The sequence below is a fragment of the Esox lucius genome, chromosome 3 (assembly GCF_011004845.1).
Source record: "Esox lucius isolate fEsoLuc1 chromosome 3, fEsoLuc1.pri, whole genome shotgun sequence".
In the NCBI taxonomy this organism is placed as follows: Eukaryota; Metazoa; Chordata; class Actinopteri; order Esociformes; family Esocidae; genus Esox; species Esox lucius.
The window spans coordinates 15,486,701-15,511,723 of record NC_047571.1 but is presented as its reverse complement, the minus strand read 5'-3'; the positions used below and the strand labels follow the sequence as shown (position 1 = coordinate 15,511,723).

General features: G+C 39.8%; 2 protein-coding genes across 6 annotated transcripts in view; one reads left to right on the top strand and one right to left on the bottom strand.

The window, feature by feature from the left end:
• LOC105018597 (phosphatase and actin regulator 1) overlaps positions 1–10,948 on the bottom strand; it is a 70,485-nt gene extending 59,537 nt beyond the window's left edge. For 2 of the 3 annotated variants that reach the window (XM_010884216.5, XM_013133327.4), the window contains exon 1: positions 10,645–10,948. In XM_010884216.5, the coding sequence (XP_010882518.3) occupies positions 10,645–10,756 (112 nt within the window). In that variant the 5' untranslated portion in view covers positions 10,757–10,948. The remainder of the gene's footprint in view (positions 1–10,644) is intronic. The other variant, XM_010884224.5, reaches the window with a different exon arrangement.
• A 984-nt stretch (positions 10,949–11,932) lies between these two features.
• LOC105018639 (NAD-dependent protein deacylase sirtuin-5, mitochondrial) lies at positions 11,933–22,053 on the top strand. Of its 3 annotated transcripts, none has more exons than XM_010884252.4 (9): positions 11,933–12,144; positions 12,569–12,681; positions 14,279–14,412; positions 18,656–18,881; positions 19,293–19,380; positions 20,352–20,405; positions 20,558–20,681; positions 20,852–20,967; positions 21,156–22,053. In XM_010884252.4, the coding sequence occupies exons 2-9, from the start codon at positions 12,582–12,584 to the stop codon at positions 21,226–21,228; spliced, it is 915 nt and encodes a 304-aa protein (XP_010882554.1). In that variant the 5' UTR covers positions 11,933–12,144; positions 12,569–12,581; the 3' UTR covers positions 21,229–22,053. The 3 variants fall into 3 exon arrangements, with proteins under 3 accessions (XP_010882554.1, XP_010882546.1, XP_019897112.1); XM_010884244.4 differs by having other exon boundaries at positions 11,933–12,168; XM_020041553.2 differs by lacking the exon at positions 11,933–12,144 and adding an exon at positions 12,206–12,401.
• Positions 22,054–25,023: the final 2,970 nt, after the last annotated feature.

Genomic DNA, 25,023 nt, shown 5'->3' with positions numbered 1-25,023 from the left:
GTGTGTGCCCGCGTTCACATGTGCTAATGCTTACAATGTATTTCGTTTGCTGCTCCTTCTAGAACTAACTTTGCAGACAGTCGCTAAGTTAAATAACTGAAATGTGAATGTGAAAATATTCTTGCATCCTCATGTGTGTTTGTGTATGAATGTACTGCCATCCAAGTCTATTAAACTCGGCCAAGATCTATAAGGGTTAAGTCAGTCTTCTGGCGCGTGGCCAGGGGGGAACACTACATTTTGTTCACCCATCGTCCCCTGCAATGCAGCCCTGTGCAGGGTCTAGGCTCTTTACATTCAGCCCATGTCTTAGTAGTGGAGCATTTTTTATTGTCCTTGCATCTATAGCTCTGTCTATGAATTTTAAGGCGACAACACTTCACAAGGGATTGCCCGAGTGAAGTCGCTGCATTGATTGAACATTTACCCAGGAAATCTAAAGTATGTACACAATAACATATCTGTGATTCTGCAGACGTTGTGTAAATTACTGTCTCCAAATTGAGGGCATACATTATATAAATAACAAATATCATTACATAGTATTAGAAAGGTTTTTATGTTTAGTTTCACTAAGTTAATTAGTCCTAGGTAAGTAAATATGAATTACAAATTAATGACATTGTTCTTATAATGTTGGATTGAAGAAAGATTTTTGCCAGGCAATAAGCATGGGAAATCTGCCTGTAGCATGAGTTAATTAAAGATGCATTCTGCAATTTTTCACGATTACCAAACAACATTTTAAACATATTTGGTTTAGTTATTTATGGTGCAACAATGCAAACAGAAAAATTGTAATTCCAGTATGTTTTATTTACATGTGTAACAAGACCTTGTGTAATTACTAAAACAAAAATAATGTGCAATTACACACTTGGAATAACACCCAACAGGATGTGTTGTAATTACCTCTTGTTTTTCCACAAGTGTAATAATCTATACCGATAAATCATTATACTATTGTAATTACAATGTAATACCTATGGTAATATATTATTGTTAATACAGTTGTTAATATGTATTTACACAACAGTTACATAGTAATAAGTGTCAACTTAAGGGAAAGTGATACTAGAAAGTTTGTTCATTAACATTTCCAAATGTATTTTAGTTACAATGTAAGGTTTTGCTCTCTGTCTACTGACATCTGTGATTCAAGTAAAACATTTTTTTTTTACTGATACTTGATAGAAATGCAAAAAAGATAAAGGTGCCCAAAATGCAACTGGGAGGCACTGCTGTTTAAGCAACTCCACCTTGGTTATGTAAACTCTACCCATTCTTTAGAATCAGCCAATGAAAGATGAATATGAAAGATCAGCATCTTAAACATAATACACTGAACAAAATAATAAACGCAACACTTTTGTTTTTGCCCCCATTTATCATGAGCTGAACTCAAAGATCTAAGACTTTCTCTATGTAAACAAAAGATCTATTTCTATCAAATTTTGTTCACAAATCTGTCTAAATCTGTTTTAGTAATCACTTCTCCTTTGCCGAGATAATCCATCCACCGCACAGGTGTGGTATATCAAGATGCTGATTAGACAGCATGATTATTGCACAGGTGTGCCTTAGGCTGGCCACAATAAAAGGCCACTCTAAAATGTGCAGTTTCACTGTATTGGGGGGAGGGGGGTCTGGGGGGGTCCAAAAACCAGTCACTATCTGGTGTTACCACCATTTGCCTCACAAAGTGCAACACATCTTTTTCGCATAGAGTTGATCAGGTTGTTGATTGTGGCCTGTGGAATGTTGGTCCAATCCTCTTCAATGGCTGTGCGAAGTTTCTGGATATTGGCAGGACCTGGAATACGCTGTCGTATACGCAGATCAGAGCTTCCCAAACATGCTCATTGGGTGACATGTCCGTTGAGTATGCTAGCCATGCAAGAACTGGGATGTTTTCAGCTTTGTATACAGATCCTTGCAACATGGGCCCGTGCATTGTCATGCTGCAACATGAGGTGATGGTCGTGGATGAATGGCACAACAATGGGCCTCAGGATCTCGTCACGGTATCTCTGTGCATTCAAAATGCCATCAATAAAATGCACCTGTATTCGTGGTCCATTACACACGCCTGCCCATAACACACGCCTGCCCATGCCATAACCCCACCGCCACCGTGGGCTACTCGATCCACAACGTTGACATCAGAAAACTGCACACCCACACAACGCCATACACGCTGTCTGCCATCTGCCCTGTACATTGAAAACCGGGATTCATCCGTGAAGAGAACACCTCTCCAGACACCATAGAATGTAAGCATTTGCCCACTCAAGTCGGTTACGACTACGGACTACAGTCAGGTCGAGACCCTGATGAGGACGACGAGCATTCAGATGCGCTTCCCTGAGACGTTTCTGACAGTTTGTGCAGAAATTCTTTGGTTATGCAAACCGATTGTTGCAGCAGCTGTCCGGGTGGCTGGTCCCAGACGATCTTGGAGGTAAAGATGCTGGATGTGGAGATCCTGGGCTGGTGTGGTTACACGTGGTCTGCGTTTGTGAGGCCGGTTGGATGTACTGCCAAATTCTCTGAAACACCTTTGGAGACGGCTTATGGTAGAGAAAAGAACATTCAATTATCGGGCAAAAGCTCTGGTGGACATTCCGGCAGTCAGCATGCCAATTGCACACTCATTCAAAACTTGTGGCATTGCGCTGTGTGATGGAACTACACATTTTAGAGTGGCCTTTTATTGTGTCCAGCCTAAGGCACACCTGTGCAATAATCATGTTGTCTAATCAGCATCTTGATATGCCACACCTGAGAGGGGGATGGATTATCACGGCAAAGGAGAAGTGCTCACTAACACAAATTTAGACAGATTTGTGAACAATATTTGACAGAAATAGGCCTTTTGTGTACATAGAGAAAGTTTTAGATCTTTGAGTTCAGCTCATGATAAATGGGGGAAAAACAAAAGTGTTGCATTTATAATTTTGTTCATTGTATTATGTTTAAGATGCTGATATCTAATATTCATCCTTCATTGGCTGATTCTAAAGAATGGGTATAGTTGATTTAACATCAGCAGCAGTGCCTCCCAGTTGCATTTTGGGCACCTTTATCTTTTTTGCATTTCTATCAAGTATCAGTAAAAAAAAAATGTTTTACTTGAATCACAGATGTCAATAGACAGAGAGCAAAACCTTACATTGTAACTAAAATACATTTGGAAATGTTAATGAACAAACTATCTAGTATCACTTTCCCTTAAGTTGATACTAATTACTATGTAACTGTTGTGTAAATACATATTAACAACTGTATTAACAATAATATATTACCATAGGTATTACATTGTAATTACAATAGTATAATGATTTATCAGTTTAGATTATTACACTTGTGGAAAAACAAGAGGTAATTACAACACATCCTGTTAGGTGTTATTCCAAGTGTGTAATTGCACATTATTTTTGTTTTAGTAATTACACAAGGTCTTGTTACACATGTAAATAAAACATACTGGAATTTAAAAATTTCGGCATTGTTGCACCATAAATAACTAAACCAAATATGTTTAAAATATTGTTTGGTAATTGTGAAAAATTGCAGAATGCATCTTTAATTAACTCATGCTACAGGCAAATTTCCCATGCTTATTGCCTGGCTATAATTTTTCTTCAATCCAACATTACAAGAACAATGTCATTAATTTGTAATTCATATTTACTTACCTAGGACTAATTAACTTAGTGAAACTAAACATAAAAACCTTAACTTTTGAGATAGGACTAATTAACTTTTGAGATAGTGAAACTAAACATAAAAACCTTTCTAATACTATGTAGTGATATCTGTAATTAATATGTACCTACATAGGAATAAGGAATAATTTACCTCTAAAAATAAAGGAACAATAAAAATAGGTGTGTAAGCACTTACTTTGTAATACATAGATATTACAATATGTACACATATGTAAATGCTTAGTATTTAATTAGATAATTAGATATCATGATATAATTTTATGACCTCAGTTTTGAGACAGTAATTTACAACGTCTGCAGAATCACAGATCAGCTCATGATAAATGGGGGCAAAAACAAAAGTGTTGTGTTTATAATTTTGTTCAGTGTATGTATATCAGGGTCTCATTAAATGTGTTTGTAATGGCAAGGATTACACTATCTATCATTATGGCAAACTGAGTGCCAACCAATGCCTCCCTCCTAGGCAGGCTCAACACATTCTATACTTGCTTCCAGGTGAACACTGATGAGCAATTTTGGTAGGTTCTCGTTGCTCCTGACGATCAGATGCTCTAGCTCTCTAAAGAAAATATGAGAGACACTCAGTGGAATGACTACTCACAATGCTGTCAACCCAGATGGCATCCCTGTGTGCATCTTAAAAGTCTTTGCCAAACAGCTGGCATGTATATTCATCCTGTCCTAACCTGTAGTCGCAACGTGGCTAAAAGAGAACACCATTTCAGTCCCCAGGAAAAACCAAGGTGACATGTCCTAATGACTAATTAATATACTTTATAGATTAGGAATTAGTTTTTATCTTTGAAAAATGTAACTTAAATTAAAGGTTAGATTTACTGTATCTCAATTTTTTTGTGTAAGATCAAATATATCCATCTAGAAGTCTATATCTGATTGACACAGATTATGTTCTCTATTATTTGACACATAAAGCAACAATTTAAAATCATCATAATTAATTCCATGCATATGTTCTTCACTCAAGGATACTGGGCATAATTAGAATCTTTGACACATTGGCACATATAGGCACTTTGACACCAATTGGCACTTGGCATGGATGCAGACTTAGAAAAAGTGCTATGTACTGCAATATGTTTAGAGTTAGCACAATTTAATTGAAATTATATAGTGATGTAGCTAATAATGTATTTGACACATGCATTAGTTTATGTCAGATTTTAAGGTTAAATGCATGTGAAATACCTCTCAAAAAAAGTTTAACCGTCAAAGAATAATTTTAATGATCGATGGTTCCTCTTGCTGAACAAAGTATATCAGCACAGACAAACAGTAATTCATTCTTCAGTTTTCATTTGATAGTTATTGCAAAAGTCAAATGACTTAGCCCTATGCTTGTCAGGAGTGGTGCATGGGTGGAAAAGGCACAATCCCCACATTTTTGGAGCTGGGATCTTGGATTATTAAACATTTTGGTTTGGCTTGACCGTAGGGTGTGTGGAGGTTTAAAGCGGAAGAGTAGGTGTGATGGGTTGGCAGATCTCATGCCATTTACAGTGTTGGAGACAAGAATTTAAAAGTGAGTTAAATAGCGACAAGAAGCCAATGGGGGTCAGAACACAATGGTTGAATCAAGACAGAGCCCCAGATACTGCATGCCTCTAATACATTCTGGAGAAAACGAATGCATAGATAAGCTTTTCTTATCTATGCATTGGCTGTGCAAATTGACCACGAACACAGCTCATTCACTACGTTGTCTAATCCTCCATTGGCTGGTACAGATGGGTCTGGATTCTATTCACTCAGTTTGTATAAAGTGTAAAATGAAAGATAGGTAAGTCAAGTTAGTGGTGATTAGTGGTGATTTTCTGTTTGGATTTTTTTAAATCTGCTTTTCCATCTACTTCCATCCTTACTGAGTAGAGACCTGGCTGAGTAATGGCCCGACCGAATAACCGTTATTAGGGCTCTTCAACTAGGAGATACTCCAAGGGGTCTTTGGGAAGATCATCCAAAAGTATTTCCAACCCCATTTCCAATAAATTTGGTACACCACGCAAAATGTAAATACAAAATGTAATGATGTGCAAATCATTTAAACCCCATATATAATAGAAAATTGGCTTGCTGAAATAAGCAAGGCCTTCCCTAGAAAAGATGTTGTCTAGATGGCAGTACATATTGAGCATCTTTGGGATTTGGTGGAACGGGAGCTTCGTGCCCTGGATGTGCATCCCACAAATCTCCATCAACTGCAAGATGCTATCCTATCAATATGGGCCAACATTTCTAAAGAATGCTTTCAGCACCTTGTTGAATCAATGCCGCGTAGAATTAAGGCAGTTCTGAAGGCGAAAGGGGGTCAAACACAGAATTAGTATGGTGTTCCTAATAATCCTTTAGGTGAGTGTATTTTTCAAGGAACAATAAAAAAATTCAGTTTCAACATATGATATGTTGTCTTTGTACTATTTTTTATTGAATATAGGGTTTAAATGATTTGCACATCTTGACATTCTGTTTTTATTTAAATTTTTCACACCGCCCCAAATTTTGGAAATAGGGTTGTATTCATTACATTGAACAATAACCGCAAAAAAACTGTCTCAATGTCAACAGTGAAGGGGCTCCGTCCGGGATGATCATTTTCCCATAACAATCCTTGGTCTTGGAATGAGCTGCAAATATTTTAAGCAGCAGGACCTGGTATCTCTCAATTAATTTGAAGTATTGTGGGCTTGTATTGTATATACATGCTGACTATTGCTACTTCTTGCTGACTTGTCCCCATCGAAAAAGACATCTTTAACCTCAAGGGGTTTTCTCCTGGTTACATTTTTTTTTTATAAAAAAGATGAAGCTTAATGAAGCTGCCAGTTGAGGACCTGTGAGGCTTCTGTTTCTCAAACTAGAGTAATGTATTTGTCCTCAGTTGTGCACCGGGACCTCCCACTCCTCTTTCTATTCTGGTTAGACCTTGAATCAATGCATAAAGCTCTGAAATGTGTCCTCACCTAACTGAGCTGTTGACCCCTCTAATGTTGTGTCTGTGACCCGCCGACATCCAGTTTGTGCTGTTTTGTGAACATTGTACAAAATCTCCAGTTTCTTGCCAATTTCTCACATTATTTCTCAGAACAAGAATAGACTGACAAGTTTCAGAAGAAAGTTGTTTGTTTCTGGCCATTTTGAGCCTGTCATCGAACCCACAATTGCTGATGCTTCAGATACTCAGCTAGTCTAAAGGCCAGTTGTATTGACTCTTTATTCAGCACAAAAGTTTCCTAACATAATGCAAAACTTTTTTCTAACATAGTGTTATAACATTTTTTATTTGGATTAGCACACAGAATGTGCCATTGGAAAACAGGAGTGATGTTTGCTGATAATGGGCCCCTGTACGCCTATGTAGATATTCCATTAAATGTCAGCCGTTTCCAATTACAATAGTCATTTACAACATTAACAATGCCTACAATGTATTTCTGATCAATATGTTACGTTAATGGACTTTGTACTTTTCTTTTGAAAAAAAAGTAAATGGCGAAGTGAACCTAAACTTTGAACGGTATTGAATGTATACAGAATACGTTGAGAGATGTCTGTTGAAATAACTTCCAGGATAGTGTATGTGTGGGGATAGGGGTTTGTGTTTCCAAAATGTTGAATGACTTCAAATGTCAAATGAAGGAGGGAGGAAGGGTAGTTCAGAGAGAGTTTGGGGGATGAAAGGAGGAAAAGAAATGAGTTTTGTAAAACAATTTCATTGTAAGGGCCAACCTGGGTGCAATTAAGTTTAAATGTATTGCTCAGGGACAGAACAACTTATTTTTCACCTTGATGAATCTGAGATTCTATGTACCATTACACCATTCAGCTAGTCTACCTTCACTTCCATAGTTACAACTCCTATGACTTACAAACCAATCAGAAACTGCTACAGTCCTGATCCTTATGTCACTTCTCACCTAACAAAAAACCACAGATCCTTGTAATCCAGTTGAGAATAGGGACACCACTTCATTCAGTTGTATTAGGTAGGCTCAATACCGTAGCTGGAGAAGTGGGGTTATGTACCGTTGGTTAGGAACTAACTTTTTATTTTGAGTCAAAGTATTTGGAATTACTTTGAAATAGAACCCTGGTCTGTGAGTCATTCAGAGACAAAACACCCGGTGCTTCATCACATGAAGTGAGAGTCAACCACACAAAGCATCCCTCTGGGATGGACTCACATGGCTGCAAGCAAAAAGACTCTACTCACTGCAATCAAATCAAAGACATAAATCAAATTAGCCACACAGTTATAAACAAGCCAGTTCAATGTCTTGTCATACTGACCTCTTATTGCTCATTACTAAATCCAATATGGGATCATTTATATATATTTAAAAAATGTGTCAGTATGCTAAAGCACCATAGCCTTGCAGGGTGAAACTAACCTAATCGGAACCTGTAAGAAATCCTAGAAGAACATTGATGCAGTTTCTGCAGCACAAAATGGTGAATGGCTCAAATGGCAGCAGAGCACATCACATAGGGCTTTCTTCAAATGCTGCAAGTTCTGGATATTATTTTCTACGTTGACCCTGAATCAATGCATCAAACTCTGAACTGTGTCCTCACCTAACTGAGCTGTTGACCCCTCTAATGTTGTGTCTGTGACCCGCCGACAGCTCATCAGATTTGAGGTGTGTGTGAGTGTGTGTGATATCTGACACCATATTGGGATTTGTGGTGTCTGCTGCAGACTGACTGTGATCAAATCCAGTTACAGAATGCTTCAGGCCTGTACCAGGACTCCTGTAGGAGCAGCAGTAAAACAGGTCCCCATTCTCATGTCCCCTTTCCAGCAAGTTCACCTCCCAGTAGTCAGAAATGGAGGACTGGGACGCCCAAAGTCATACCCTTCACAACACGCTCCCCTCCACAAAGCGACAGGCTCAGTAGAACCAACAGTGTGAATCAGGTCCAGGTTACCTCAGGGCTCATCTGGGCATAATTACTTGGTGACCTTGTTTCCGCATAACAGCTCTGCTTGGCCTCCTGCTGACCTTTTAAACCACACGGACACACTACGTCCCTGTCTTTCTCTGATTCTCCCCCTCTCTCTCTTCCTCCACCACTCACCACCTCTCTCTCACCCAGTCTTCCTCCACCACTCACCACCTCTCTCTCACCCACTCTTCCTCCACCACTCACCACATCTCTCTCTTCCTCCACCACTCACCACCTCTCTCTCACCCACTCTTCCTCCACCACTCACCACATCTCTCTCTTCCTCCACCACTCACCACCTCTCACAACACATACGATATTTTTAGCCTATCTTATTTGATTGAGGGCACTGTATTAGAATGGAGGGGATAAAGTAACTCGCTCCAATGGTCATCTTTAGATTTCTTGAATTTAATGGTAAAATATGAATGATATTGATACTTTACAAAGAGCATGTAAATATATAGTCAAAAGATTATAAACCCAGCAGGAATGTGCCAAGTCATCACAGTATTTATTCCCATGCCAAAACAATACATATTACTACAAGAGGGTGGTCAATATTGTTAATAAATATCACAGTAAAGTTTATTTAAACATTTTAGGAACGGGTGCTGCAGTTTAGTCACAGAAGAATACTCACAGTGGGGGGACTCAACCAATAACTGCAATTCTGCTGGATGGGAAATGGATGAGGATGACTGAAATGTAACAATATATTTTGGTTCAAGAACTATATAAAGTACAATATAAGGTTGAAATAACACTTTGATATTGTAAAGATGATTACAACGCTCTTTTTTGTGCTGTTTGAAAAACCTTTTTGGGAGTGATGATAGGCCAACTTATGGCCAGAAAAAGCATATTTTATTATAATAGATGGTTTACTGGTGGGGGTGAGTTCCATACAATCCTACCAGCCAATCATAGTCCTTCAAATGACTTTCCTAATGCCCACACACAATCAGATAAGTATTTTATGGGCCAAATAAGGTGCACTGAAATGCTTTATTAAACATGAATTGTGATAAATTGAAGATTTAAGTCTAATTACAAAGACTGCATGATACTTTAAGTTATTCTAAGTCTCTCCACGTAGCAATGGCAGGAAAGGTGTACCTATAGTCGATTCATGACCACATGCTTCTCCGGCCGCTTAACAGAAACATTGCAACAAAAAAAAGATATACGTTGATTATAATAAAATAAATTCCAACTAAAAACACGCGATAGCCTACAAAGCTATACACTTCTCTATTCAGTAGGCCTATGGCAACCGCACAGATCATAATTACATGATAACCAAATATGAATAACATAATTTGCTTTAGTTTGAATCCTGCAAGACGCCTCTCGTGGGCTACTGACTCAGGCCGAAAATTATGCTAAGTCACCATGGTAACAAGAGATGCAATAGGCTAGACCTAGACGCGCCGAGGGGAGCAATTTGTGCACGTTTCTTACAACCCAGAAACTAAAAAAAAGCAATATCCCATACAATATGTTATGACTTGGTTGCAGCATACATAACAGGCAGCACCGAATCTGTTCTCTGTCAGTGATCTCTTGTGTAATCCCGATCCCTTGGGCTCTGACTGCCTTTCGAATGCTCTATCTATTATATAACTGAAGTGAATAAACGGAGCTCCATTCTCTCAAGAATCTCTCAAGAAATACCATATACCTTAATATATTTTAAAGCATACTCGAAAATTATTAATTCAAGAACAAGACAATTCAGGTCCAAAGACACACCAATTGCAAATGGGTAATGCAAAAGTTCCACATTCTACATGCGCTAAAAAGGCTCACCGCAACAGATTGATTACCATCTTAATAATAAAAACAATTTGCAGACTAATAGAAGCCAGTTTCACAAAAATGTTAGTTTGCACAATGCAGCGAATCCTCGATCAGGAATCAATGGCCACACGTGAGAAGCAATTACCTGTGTGGAGGTTGAAGGAGACTCTGGCTTCAGCGAGGTATGGGGTATCGCTCTTGGACCGGACTCTCCTGATCGGCCGACGGTCTAAATTGTCCTCCGGAGATGCCGCCATCAATTTCAGCAGCGTCCAGTGACGACTGGCGGGTTGGGACAGACACAGAGCCACGGCCGCTCACGGGGAGTAATTGTTGGGGAGAAAAATGGAACGCGGAGAACGGGAGAGGGAGATGTTGAGACTTTCGTAGCGAGGTGTGGAGCCGCTCCTACAGAGCTCCTTAACTCAACAGCATACAGAGGGGAATGAAAATAAATAATCAAATAAATAGAAATATCAGACCAGTGAGCGCATATCCTGTACGAACTTATTGATGACTATGTGAAAACATTACGAGAACATTAGCATTTTTTTTTTGATTATGCAAGTTATTTCAAACCAAAATGGCAGATGGTCCTACAACGGTCCATTAATTTCAGATTATGTGGAGATTAAAAGGCTACTTTACGTGTATGTCAGCAAAGTGGAAAGAAAGAATCGCAACTGTTTTAAGGGTAGGTGGGTTGAACGCTACTAGATTTGTTGAGTCCACTAGAGGGCACTATACATTAAAGCAGGCAAGAGTAAAACCCTCGAGAGGAAGAGGCGGAGCGAGAACCTTCGAATAGCTTTTTGGCAGATCTCCCAAGTGGTTCGTTTTTGTATTGGGGTTAGTGACTGTGTCTATTTATCCAAATGGAAATTTGGTGATGCTTAGGTTGTTACGAGTTTATTGATGTATATATGATATTCCCATCGCCAAATCTGAAGAGTATCTAATACTGATGACAACTGAGACATGAAGAACTCATCAATATATTAATTACTGATACAATTTAAATTAGATGTACCCATATTGGTATGACAATATGTATATTTGTTTACACTGTTGAAGCAAATGAAAATTAACAAAGATAAATTATTGGAAATCCTAAATTTACGCACACGTTTCAGTTATTTTAAATGGTATATTATTAGCTATGTGGAGTGTTCTAACAATATGAAAATTGAAAATGAAGAAAAACAATATGAAGATAAAGTATGATGGTAAAACATCTCTCGATTTTAGAGCGGAAGTTTACATCGGATTTAAAAAAAATCTAAAATTTGCGACAGCAAGGAAGTCTTTACGGGTTTAAAATGTTTTTTAAATCTGTAGGCAGAGACAGTAGTCTCCTTGAGAAAGTCCACTTGAAAACACTCCTCAATTGTTTTATTACATCCGGGTGGAGCCACCACGTTAGGGTGAAAAGCGGAACAGAGTCCCCTTTCCGGTCGTCCCAAAGCTCTCGGCCTGACAACTAGCCAGTGGGAGAGAGTATCCCTCTTCGGGGCGGTGCCAATAAGAAGACCAGAGTGGCCCACCATGGAAACATAACACATTCTAGAGATTCGGAGTGGCTATCTCGGTTCCTGTATTCTTTCAGAAAAACGGAATAGTCGACTTTAGTATCTGTTTACTGCTGGTATGGACGTGATATTAGTTTTACGTATGTATGAACTGAAGTGTTTCTTAAAGTTGTTTAGTGCAATGCGATCGTTGCGAAAGTTGTTTGACCGTATGTCAGTTTTTATCCTGACTTTTTGCGTTAAATATGGCAGTCTGTTGAACCAGTATAACTGTACAGAGTATCGTCGACAATACTCTTAGAGTTTAAGTTTGTCAGTTTTAGAAGTTGCTGAGAAAAGGGGCAGTGTCTCTCAAAAAGCAGCGTTGTTTAGTGTATGTCATATCGAACATATTATAAACATTTCGGATTTTTTCAAAGATAGCTCAACTTTTGTAGACTAGTGATTGGCTAATGTACAAATGTGACTTTTTATTACATTTTAAATAATGTAATTATATCATGTAGATCATTATCTTATATGTCTCCTTTTATTTTACAGAAGTGAAGCAACAATGATTCTTCGACAGCTAGTTGCTATTGGACTTGGTCAGCGCGTATCATCTCTAGTGACTCGTGGACCTTTGGTAGAAATGACCAGGTCTGCCAGTTCAGGTAATTAAGCTCATAGATGGATGTTGAAACTTTGGTTTTATTATAATAATAATAAAATGTCATTTAGCTGATGCTCTTATCCAAAGCGAATTACAGTGCATGCGACACTGGTCACTCAACAAAAAGTTTAAAGGCTCTTGTTTTATTAGCTAAAATAAAGTTCCCAGAAATGTTCGAAATGCACAAAAGATTTTTTGCACAAATAATTTTCTTTACATCAGTTTTAATCAGCATCTCTCCTTTGCTTAGATAATCCATTCACTTTATAGGTATGTTATCTCAAGAAACTAATTAAACAGCATGATTATTGCATGTAGGGTAACTTGGGGGAAAACGCCCCTTAAAGGGAAATCTGTATTTTCTGACAAAAAAGCAGTGTTTGGTCAGATTTCTATATGAACATATTGACTATAGTCAGACAAATACATTTATATTTGTTTTTCCCCCAAACGCTTAGAGAGAATTCTTAAAAGAAGAGGTGACGCAACACAATGGTTAACATTCCCCTGTCCCAACTTTTTTGAAACAGGTTTCTGGCATCAAATTCAAAATGGCCATGTATTTTTCCCAAAGCAATAACATTTTTCAGTTTCATCATTTAATGCCTCCTTTGTACTATTTTCATTTAAATGTAGGGATAAATGATTGGCACATCATTGCATTCTTTTTCATTTGCATTTTACACAGCGTCCCAACATTTGTGGAAACAGGGTTGCACATAAAATGTGCATTTTTGTCACACAACACAACCTCAACACTGATTTCTTGAGGAAGTGTGCTGTTGGCATTCAATGTTCATTTCTCTACCACGAGCCACCTCCAACATATTTTTAGAGAAATTGTCATAAAAGCCAACCAGCCTCATAAACATTTTGCAGGACCCTCTGACAAAAGACCGGTCAGAAGAAATTCTGCGTAAACTCGGTTATATGACCTGCGGGGTCATCATCCTCACCACTGTCATGACCTGACTTCAGTTTGGCATTGCCCTGGCACGCAGTAGAAGTAGGCCCTTCATGGTTCAATACCAGCTTCAGCTGTACCAGACATATTGAATAATATCAAGCGTCGCTGCCTTGCTAATTTCAACTTTGTCGTGCCACTCGTCGCTGCCATGACGTCATGTTTCTGAATGATAATGGATGGCCCCATTTAAGAGGAGTGGGTTAATGTTCCACAGGTCTCAATCAATATGCTAATCAACCCTATGCACAGGAGATGTGTTGCGCTGCATGAGGCAAATGCTGATCACAACAGATAATGACTGTTTTTTTCTAATCCATGACCCTTCCTTTTAAAGGAGTCTGTAAACAACTGATGCATATCTGTATTCCCAGCCATGTGACATTTGTAGATTAGATTAGCCTAATTAATGTATTTTAGTTGACTGTTTTCCTTATATGAACTGCAACCTATCTTTGGAATTGTCATGTTGCTTTTATATTTTTCTTCACTTTCAAAATACCTACATCCATACCAGCACGTGACTCCGCACACATTGGCATGGCTTGCATGATGTCTATGGTTAAATGAATGGGTTAAGTAGCTGGTCATTGAACAGTGTAGCTCATGTTTTATAAATTGTTCTCTTCTGTAGATATGTCTGCGTTCCGAAATGTCTTCTCTAAAGCCAAGCACATTGCCATTATTACTGGGGCAGGTGTGAGTGCTGAGAGTGGAATCCCTACCTTCAGGGGTTCTGCAGGCTACTGGAGGAAATGGCAATCTCAGGTAATGTAAAAGAGACAACAAACATTCATTTTATAGTCATGCATTTCTGTGAACATAGTTTCGTGCCTCAACACATCCTTGTTTTATGATCCTGAGTTAAGAAGTGATCAGTGTCATTTTGAAATGATCAAATGAAATACATTTGTTACAGGAAGTATTTCACAGGCGATCTGTGTTATGCATGCATAATCATAACTTTTGTGTCTCACAGCATGGACAAAAAAATATATAAATGCGTCAAATCTCTAAAAGTGAATTTACTTTGTGATTTAGGAAAACTTGAGCTATTCAGATGCTTTTAAATATACAGAACATTGTACATTTTAGGTGTGTAAATTGTAAGGAACTTTTTGAAGATGGGAGGCAGTCTGGCAAGCTGTCAGCCAACCAGGCAGCCATTTCAATAAAATATGGGAAGGTCATCCTGAACAATACCAAAAGGACTTTGTAATGTCTAAATAACCCTGAAAGACAATCTAGAAAAAAACTACTCATAAAACCAAATACTCTCAAGACCATCATGTGGGTCTTATTGAGGTCATTTTGATCATAGTCCGTAGGTTACATTTATACATTTTGGACTTTGTTAAAGATTCAACAAATGTCACACAAAGCTAGGACATGTTTTGAAGATTCTTTTGTTTGACCATTGTCACCTGGTGACGGATTCCAAAATGGTCGCCTGCTGGTGGTATAGGGACATGGTTGTTACAATTTAATGGGCATCACATTTAGTAATAGGTACATACAGGTAAATATAGCTTTAATAATTTAAAGGACTGGAAAACTACATTATTTTGTCCATAGGTAGCTATTAAACACCTTTTCTTTTCAGCCTTTACACAGGCTCAAAGTTTAAATCAAAATTTATGGTTAATGCAAATTTTACCTAATATACTTTTGGGTCTGGTTTCACAGACAAAGATAAAGCCTAGTCCAGGACAAAAAGATGATGCTCAATGATTATTCTCCATTGAGTTTAAATTTTTTAGACCAGAGCAAGGCTTATGGTGGCAAAATTTAACCATGAGGATCGGCTCTCCAAAATAACTACCAAATAAATACAATTTCCCCAAGTACAGTGCTTTTATTTGAGAATGTGTTTACATATTAGTTTAACCATTTAGAATGCAACACTTTTTGATATTCTTCCCTTATTTAATTATACCAAAAGTCAGAAATGCAGCGGCTATAATACAGGGAGTTTCAACAGGCACAGTAGTTGTCCTGGTTAGTTTCAACAGGCACAGTAGTTGTCCTGGTTAGTTTCAACAGGCACAGTAGTTGTCCTGGTTAGTTTCAACAGGCACAGTAGTTGTCCTGGTTAGTTTCAACAGGCACAGTAGTTGTCCTGGTTAGTTTCAACAGGCACAGTAGTTGTCCTGGTTAGTTTCAACAGGCACAGTAGTTGTCCTGGTTAGTTTCAACAGGCACAGTAGTTGTCCTGGTTAGTTTCAACAGGCACAGTAGTTGTCCTGGTTAGTTTCAACAGGCACAGTAGTTGTCCTGGTTAGTTTCAACAGGCACAGTAGTTGTCCTGGTTAGTTTCAACAGGCACAGTAGTTGTCCTGGTTAGTTTCAACAGGCACAGTAGTTGTCCTGGTTAGTTTCAACAGGCACAGTAGTTGTCCTGGTTAGTTTCAACAGGCACAGTAGTTGTCCTGGTTAGTTTCAACAGGCACAGTAGTTGTCCTGGTTAGTTTCAACAGGCACAGTAGTTGTCCTGGTTAGTTTCAACAGGCACAGTAGTTGTCCTGGTTAGTTTCAACAGGCACAGTAGTTGTCCTGGTTAGTTTCAACAGGCACAGTAGTTGTCCTGGTTAGTTTCAACAGGCACAGTAGTTGTCCTGGTTAGTTTCAACAGGCACAGTAGTTGTCCTGGTTAGTTTGCCAGAAAGTACATAATAAGCCTGCAGTCTTTGGACAAGAGGAAAATGTCTTGCGGGCAAGAGGAAAGTATAGCGAAATAAGGTCCTGCCTAAGATAGGCGGCTCACCACCTCATCTGTAAAATATAGTGAATGGAGTTTTATGGCTCATGCATGAATGGCTGCCACTGGAACTGACTCACTTGTCTTCAGTGATGATGTGACTGCTGACGGTAGCAGCAGAATGAATTCTTAAGTGTACAGCCACATATTGTGTACTGAATTACAAGCAAATGCCTCCAGAGTTATTGGACGGTGTATCATATGGTGAGACAATGACCCCAAGCATGCTGCCGTGGCAGCTAGGGGGCTTCTCAGGGCGAGAAAGTGGAAAGCTCTTGACTGGATGAGTCAATCTCCACTGTGTGTTCGGCCTGCTTGCCGAACATTGACTGGTAGAGAGGGGAGTTCCTGTTTCGGATTAATTGTAAAATAATTCACCGAAGAGGAAACTTAAGGCAAAAATACTTCAAAAGAAACATGTTGAATGATGGGGGCCGTACAGGCCTGGCAGAGCATGATCAGGGCAAACCCCCTGCATCTGTTGATGTCTATGGGTGGCAGACTTCACAGTTATTGCTTGCAAAAGATATGCAAGCAAACACTAAATGTAAGGGCATGATTAGAACATTATCTCAAACCTTTGGTGCCCTGATATAGGGGGTCAATGTATGCAATTGTCATTTTTAAATGGTGAAACCAGTCCAAAAATATCCTCAGTTAAAAGCTCAGTCTATTAACTCCATACATTTGTAGTAGGGAGCCAGAAGAAGAAAATAATGTTTGCTGTCCAAGTAGTTCTGAGGCCGCAGTAGGTTCTCATGGGCATAATTCCCATATCCCTGCCACACAATGCTCAATGCATCAAGCTTGTGTCTCTACAAACTCATAGATGCATTGTGGTTGTTTCACATTATGCGTTACCCAATAGGTCATCTAGAAAATGTAGTCACTGGTCCGGTGTGTGCATGTTTATCTGTACACATGTTTTCTCTCTTGTTGTGGGTTAAGTTTAGTTTTGATCTCAGTGTCAGGATGACCCCCGGGTCATTGTGGTAGGAGTGGTCTGTCCATTTTCTTTACATAAAACAGCTCTGTGCCGTATCCCTGTCAACGGATCTATCTTGACAACAACGGTGGGGGTGGACTTGCGTTACCACGGTTACTCTGTGCGGTTCCCAGAAAGAGCAAAGTAACTGGAGCCAGTATCAGTTCATCTAACTAGGACATTCTCCGTTGAGATTCCCTTTGAGAGAATCAAAACAAAGGCAAACCAAGTTTGAGTGCCCCAAATATTTATTGGTGACATTCAATTAATACAGGAGCTTGTTCCTACTCTGTTAAATATTTGAAAATAACATGCTTATTTTTCTCTCTCTCGTTTTGCCGTGCCGTTGTCTGCCCGCCCTCTAACCCAGACCTCCCATCCTGCCCCTAACAATAATAACACAACCCACCCTGACCCTAACAATAATAACACAGCCCACCCTGACCCTAACAATAATAACACAGCCCACCCTGACCCTAACAATAATAACACAACCCACCCTGACCCTAACAATAATAACACAGCCCACCCTGACCCTAACAATAATAACACAGCCCACCCTGACCCTAACAATAATAACACAGCCCACCCTGACCCTAACAATAATAACACAGCCCACCCTGACCCTAACAATAATAACACAGCCCACCCTGACCCTAACAATAATAACACAACCCACCCTGACCCTAACAATAATAACACAACCCACCCTGACCCTAACAATAATAACACAGCCCACCCTGACCCTAACAATAATAACACAGCCCACCCTGACCCTAACAATAATAACACAACCCACCCTGACCCTAACAATAATAACACAGCCCACCCTGACCCTAACAATAATAACACAACCCACCCTGACCCTAACAATAATAACACAGCCCACCCTGACCCTAACAATAATAACACAGCCCACCCTGACCCTAACAATAATAACACAACCCACCCTGACCCTAACAATAATAACACAACCCACCCTGACCCTAACAATAATAACACAGCCCACCCTGACCCTAACAATAATAACACAGCCCACCCTGACCCTAACAATAATAACACAGCCCACCCTGACCCTAACAATAATAACACAGCCCACCCTGACCCTAACAATAATAACACAGCCCACCCTGACCCTAACAATAATAACACAACCCATCCTGTCACTAACGCTGTTGACCTGACCCCTCTTTCTCAATCCTTTGTCTTTAGCCTCTACCTCTTGCCCTGTGAACTGTGAACTCTAACCCCATCATCTCTCTTTTCAGGACCTGGCCACTCCTGAGGCCTTCTTCCGGAACCCTTCCTTGGTGTGGGAGTTCTATCACTACCGCAGAGAAATCATGCAGAGTAAGAGGCCCAACGCTGCTCATCTGACCATAGCAGAGTGCGAGGCTCGGCTGAGGAAGCAGGGCCGCTCTGTCGTAGTCATCACCCAGGTCATAGATGACTTGCACTTCCAAGCTGGTTCCAAACAGGTCCTCAAAATCCATGGTGAGGGCGACCGGGTGGGGCTGGGAGAGGCCTTTGATGGAGTTGTGGGGCTCGGTGTAGACATGGCCACAGGGGTCAGTATGTTTGAGAGAGGCTGTATTGTCCATGATTAAGTTTAGAAGACATGGGTTGGGGGTCATCAACCCACCAATATTACAGACAGGTCAGTTTGACCCCCCCTGGAAAATACAAACCTACGCCATAGTCAGAGAATTAGCCATCGCTCAAGTAGTGGTTGCCATTGCCACAGTCAAAAGAAGGTAAATTAACAGAGAATCCCTTTTATGGGTCCTGAAAGGAAATTCTTCTTAGACAGATGTTGTCGTTATCGGTGTGTTTTGATAGAGAAATGGATGGTTTCTCTTGAAATTACTCGACTCTTGTTCTGTTTTCCTCCCCTGGAATCATCAGGAAGTCTGTTTGAGACCCGCTGTGTAAGCTGTGGAGATGTGACTGTGAATCAGCGCAGCCCCATATGTGATGCCTTACAGGGGAAAGGGTAAGCTGCAGCACTGCAGGCCCTCGGTACAGTAGAATCAGCCGCTCACAGTGGAAACATTCCTCTTTCTCTTTCAACATAATCAACGATGAATTCACTGTAGTACATAAAGAGCTACAGTAGGGCTATAGGCAAATATGCCATTTGGCAGTAGCAAAAGAAGACATTAATTTCGATACTTGTCTAAAAGACCATTGTTAAAACCACAAAATTCCCTTGATTGTTTCACTGCAAATACGTTAATACCACACAAGTCCTTTTACATCTTGGAACTTATCAGTCCTGATCAAATAACTGCCTTGACATAGGCTCTCTCTCAGTTGGGGGCCAGAGCAAATAGCTAAAATCTAGTATTTCGCTAGTTAACCAAATATTACCTGCTTATCTAGACTACGCTCTAGGAGATCTCGCAGCATATTAGGGCCTACCACAACTAGCTATAGCCACCAAAAAAGATATGGGAAGAAAAAGTATTCCATCCAAATGTTAACCTGATTCTTCCTAGCTGGGCTCTGTTTTTAGCTAGCTATGTAATCTGTTACTCGCGTTATTACTGATGAATAAGCATTACTGTTCAGATTAATTTTTTTGTGATTTAGTTACGAATTGTGTACAATCCCTAGTTTCAGGCAGCAAATGTACCAGACTTTTATTTACAACCTGATGTCTTTTTCTTTGATTACCTAGCAATTTATTGGTGAATTATCTTCATAATTTATTGAACCACGTCAATCTATTCTGCAGAGAATGCCTTACTCTGTCTTGAAATGTTTAGTCAAATATAGCCTATTTTTAAAACCTCATCGTTGAGTGGCAGTAATTGCACAGAATTCTCCCAATTTGCAGGTTTCCCCTCAGGAGACCAGATATTTGCCCAGTAACTCAAAGAATTAGAGGGAACATTGGCTGTGACTTGACTTTTGAAAATGTATTATTGTGTTCATTTTTTATTAACTATTAATTTATTGCAGGTCACCGGACACAGATGCCAGTGATGCTAAGATTCCACCGGAGGAGCTGCCAAGGTTTGCCGGGTTATTTTTTCAAAAAAATCCAGACATTCCAAGTGTTGTAGTGTTTTCCACATGGTGGCAGTAGAGTGTTATTTCCATGCAAACTTCTCAGTCCTAATCATTCATTCCTGCTGTGTGTGACAATGCTTTCCTGCATATGACAGGTGTGAGAAAAATGACTGTCACGGTCTGCTAAGGCCCAATGTCATCTGGTTTGGGGAAACTCTGGACTCACACGTCCTGACCAAGGTAGAGACGGTGCTGGACACTTGTGATCTCTGTCTGGTGGTAAGTTTCCTTCAGCGTCGGCCTGGTGCATCTTCGGTCATTGTCGCATCTGATGACGTAGTGAGGTGTTGTAACGCAGGGCAGGTAGTGTCTGATCTCAAGCCGGCTAAACTGATGGCCGCTTGCCCGGTGTACGTCAGTGATTTGACTGTCCACCTTCCACCCCCCAGGTCGGCACCTCGTCCATAGTCTACCCAGCGGCCATGTTTGCACCCCAGGTGGCGTCCAGGGGCGTCCCAGTGGCAGAGTTTAATATTAACACCACCCCCGAAACCACGCGCTTCACGTAAGTTACACTCGAACGCTTGTGAAGAATGTACATTGTTTTTTTTATGAATGTGTTTTTTAATATATGCATACATGCGTACATACATACATATATATATATATGTGTATGTATGCACATTTAGAACCAGTCAGGAGCATGTAGATGATTTACACTGGTGTTTGTGTGTCTGTGATGCTCCTGTGCAGGTACCACTTCCCGGGGCCTTGTGGGACCACGCTGCCCATTGCTTTGGCACGTCATGAGTCTGAAGTCATTTGAGGGTTGGGGACTAAGGTCTGATGGAGTTTCACCTAGTGGGCTGCTACCATATCCGTTCCAGGGCTGTTCAGTGCCATGGTCATTACTCCCTTATCTAAAAAGTATAATGTTGATGAACTAGGAATGCAGGGTTGTGAAAAGTGTTGCGGCCTGCTGCCAAAAATTGATTAGTAGAGAGGTCGTCTGACTGGATACTTGATATGCTAGGTTAACTAAACTGGAAGTATGGTTTTTAGGTTATTGTCTCTTTAAAAGCAGAATGGGGGGGACTAACTGCTTATTCAGCTGAAAGTAGGACCATAATTCCAATGGTTGGTTGAAAGAAGCATTGAGATTGGTTGAAACTCTTTGTATGCAGTGTCTATCACAGTGGATATTCCTTTGACAGCTTTCAGGGTGTCCTTGCTCTGTACAGTGTATCATAACCTGTTAGTGTGTCTTTTGAGAAGAGATTCTAGTATTTAATATATCTTTAATCTTGTGTGTCAGATCACGTATGTGTAGTAATCAAATCATAGAACCAGATGTTTTTCTTACTCTCTATGGGAACTACAACCCAGTACAACACCTAATCCCTGGGCCTGGTAAACCGTTCACACAACCATGACCAAATGGAGGCTTTAAACCTGAACTACATTGCAACGACTCAGAGAGGGATTCAACCAAGGTGACTGAGGTGGCTTTTGCTGGGGGAAGGAGCGGGACTAGATAGGACAAGAGTTTAGTTTTCGAGTTTGAACATGCACCGTTGAATTCCCTCCCTGTGGCAACATAATGTACCATCTGAATGTCTATTAAAGATACTGTGGTTACATGTCTTGGGAATGTCCTGTCATTCATGTCATATACATTCACCTAAAGGATTATTAGGAACACCATACTAATACTGTGTTTGACCCCCTTTCGCCTTCAGAACTGCCATAATTCTATGTGGCATTGATTCAACAAGGTGCTGAAAGCATTCTTTAGAAATGTTGGCCCATATTGATAGGATAGCATCTTGCAGTTGATGGAGATTTGTGGGATGCACATCCAGGGCATGAAGCTCCCGTTCCACCACATCCCAAGATGCTCTATTGGGTTGAGATCTGGTGACTGTGGGGGCCATTTCAGTACAGTGAACTCATTGTCATGTTCAAGAAACCAATTTGAAATGATTCGAGCTTTGTGACATGGTGCATTATCCTGCTGGAAGTAGCCATCAGAGGATGGGTACATGGTGGTCATAAAGGGATGGACATGGTCAGAAACAATGCTCAGGTAGGCCATGGCATTTAAACAATGCCCAATTGGCACTCAGGGGCCTAAAGTGTGCCAAGAAAACATCCCCCACACCATTACACCTCCACCACCAGCCTGCACAGTGGTAACAAGGCATGGTGGATCCATGTTCTCATTCTTTTTATGCCAAATTCTGACTCTACCATCTGAATGTCTCAACAGAAATTGAGACTCATCAGACCAGGCAACATTCTTCCAGTCTTCAACTGTCCAATTTTGGTGAGCTTGTGCAAATTGTAGCCTCTTTTTCCTATTTGTAGTGGAGATGAGTGGTACCTGGTGGGGTCTTCTGCTATTGTAGACCATCCGCCTCAAGGCTGTGCGTGTTGTGGCTTCACAAATGCTTTGCTGCATACCTCGGTTGTAACGAGTGGTTATTTCAGTCAAAGTGGCTCTTCTATCAGCTTGAATCAGTCGGCCCATTCTCCTCTGACCTCTAGCATCAACAAGGCATTTTCGCCCACCGGACTGCCGCATACTGGATGTTTTCCCTTTTCACACCATTCTTTGTAAACCCTAGAAATGGTTGTGCGTGAAAATCCCAGTAACTGAGCAGATTGTGAAATACTCAGACCGGCCCGTCTGGCACCAACAACCATGCCACGCTCATAATTGCTTAAATCACCTTCCTTTCCCATTCTGACATTCAGTTTGGAGTTCAGGAGATTGTCTTGACCAGGACCACACCCCTAAATGCATTGACGCAACTGCCATGTGATTGGTTGATTAGATAATTGCATTAATGAGAAATTGAACAGGTGTTCCTAATAATCCTTTAGGTGAGTGTATATCCAGCTTTTAAAAGGGTTTTGCCTAATCACGCACAATCACTTTGTTGCTGAAAATGTTGTATACTGAATGAAGTAGTATGTACTTCGATATTACGATTATATTTGTACTTTTTTATTACAACAATTTGTGGCTACTCTGTTTTTGCTCTCATGCAACTTGATGAAATCTGCTTCAAAATATAATACTGTCAGCAACATGAATACATTTGTGTTACTTGTTTCCTCTTTTCACTTCACATTGGTATCATTATGGAAGTTTCTTTTTTTGTGCACAGGTTCTTCATAATATGCTATGAGTCATCAGAGTGTGAATTTCTAATGCTGACAGTAGGTGCCAGTATATAGCTACCTGCTTAACTGTAGATTCAATACCAAACATCTATAAAGATGCACAGACAACCGGCAAACATTCTGAGATGAAGGGAACACCAGCAGCAATGCTGTAGATATGTGACTAGATAACCGATCCTTAAATAATCGCTATTTTAGCTATTTGTCTGGTCCTCTATACATTCTCTAATTATTCTCCGTATTGTATTGATCTATTGAGTGACTGAGAAAACGGATAAAACCAGAGAGCAATAGTTGGAGGCATTGACGTGAGGGAAGGAGTTTGCTGTTAAAGGGGTAATACACCCAAAACCCCAAAAAATCATTTTATAATGATACATTGTAAATAAAACAAATATAGTACAGTGTATACAGCTTGATCGGAGCAAAATCTACACTAATAACATAGTTCAAAGAAGAAACGAATCAATTAATCAAAAAACAGTATTTGTTAGAAACATGTCAAAATTATTGGTAACCCTAGATGCTCTTATAGAACAAACTAACTGAAGTATATACAAATCTTATTTATTTTGTAAAGACCAAATATAAATATATATATAAATACAAATATACCAAGCCTTAAACCCCTATAAGCAAGCAACAACAAGGAATTCATGGACACTGTTTCAAGTAAAATCTGAACCATTAGGAACTTTTAACTGGTCATCAGTGGCTTCCTGTTTCAAATATAAGGTAACTCTTTGTCATCAATCAACATGGTTAGGTTCAAAGTAAGCATTTCAATGAGACAAACGTTACTTGACCTCAATAAATTGGTCAAAATGCTCTAAAACCATTTTTTACACAGTGTGTAATTTAAAGAAATTTTAAGAAAGTATGTAAGTTTTCCTGTAGATGGATGTGTTCTAGAAAAGTCTGCCCATATCCCCTACTGGCTTATTTGGTGATGCAAAGTGCAGGTAACAATTTCAAAGCATTATGATAGTGATCGTGTTATCTCCCATCTTCAGTCACAAGAATATATAGTTACGATGTTTTACCACACAATTTCACAGAAGGACCACCATTAGGCTTTCACCAAATAGATTTTTTTCTTTCTGGGTTGTGTTACTTAGCTCCAAGCAAGACACCTTTCTCAAGATCAAATGTTGGTGCAGAGGGCATGACCTCAGTTAGAAAACAACAACACCTCTTTCCATAATAACAGGTGAGTCTCTCTGGCTTCTCAGAGAGACTTGACTGGGTGTTTGATTGCTAAAGTTGAGTCCCCATCTGTATGTCTAACACTACTGTTGCTTTCAGTATTACTACTGCTACTATTAGTAGTATTACTAACACTACTATTGCTACTATTATTACTACCACGGCCTCTACTACTATTACTACTAATAATAATCCTATGCTACTTCTAGTACTGCTTCTAATTCTA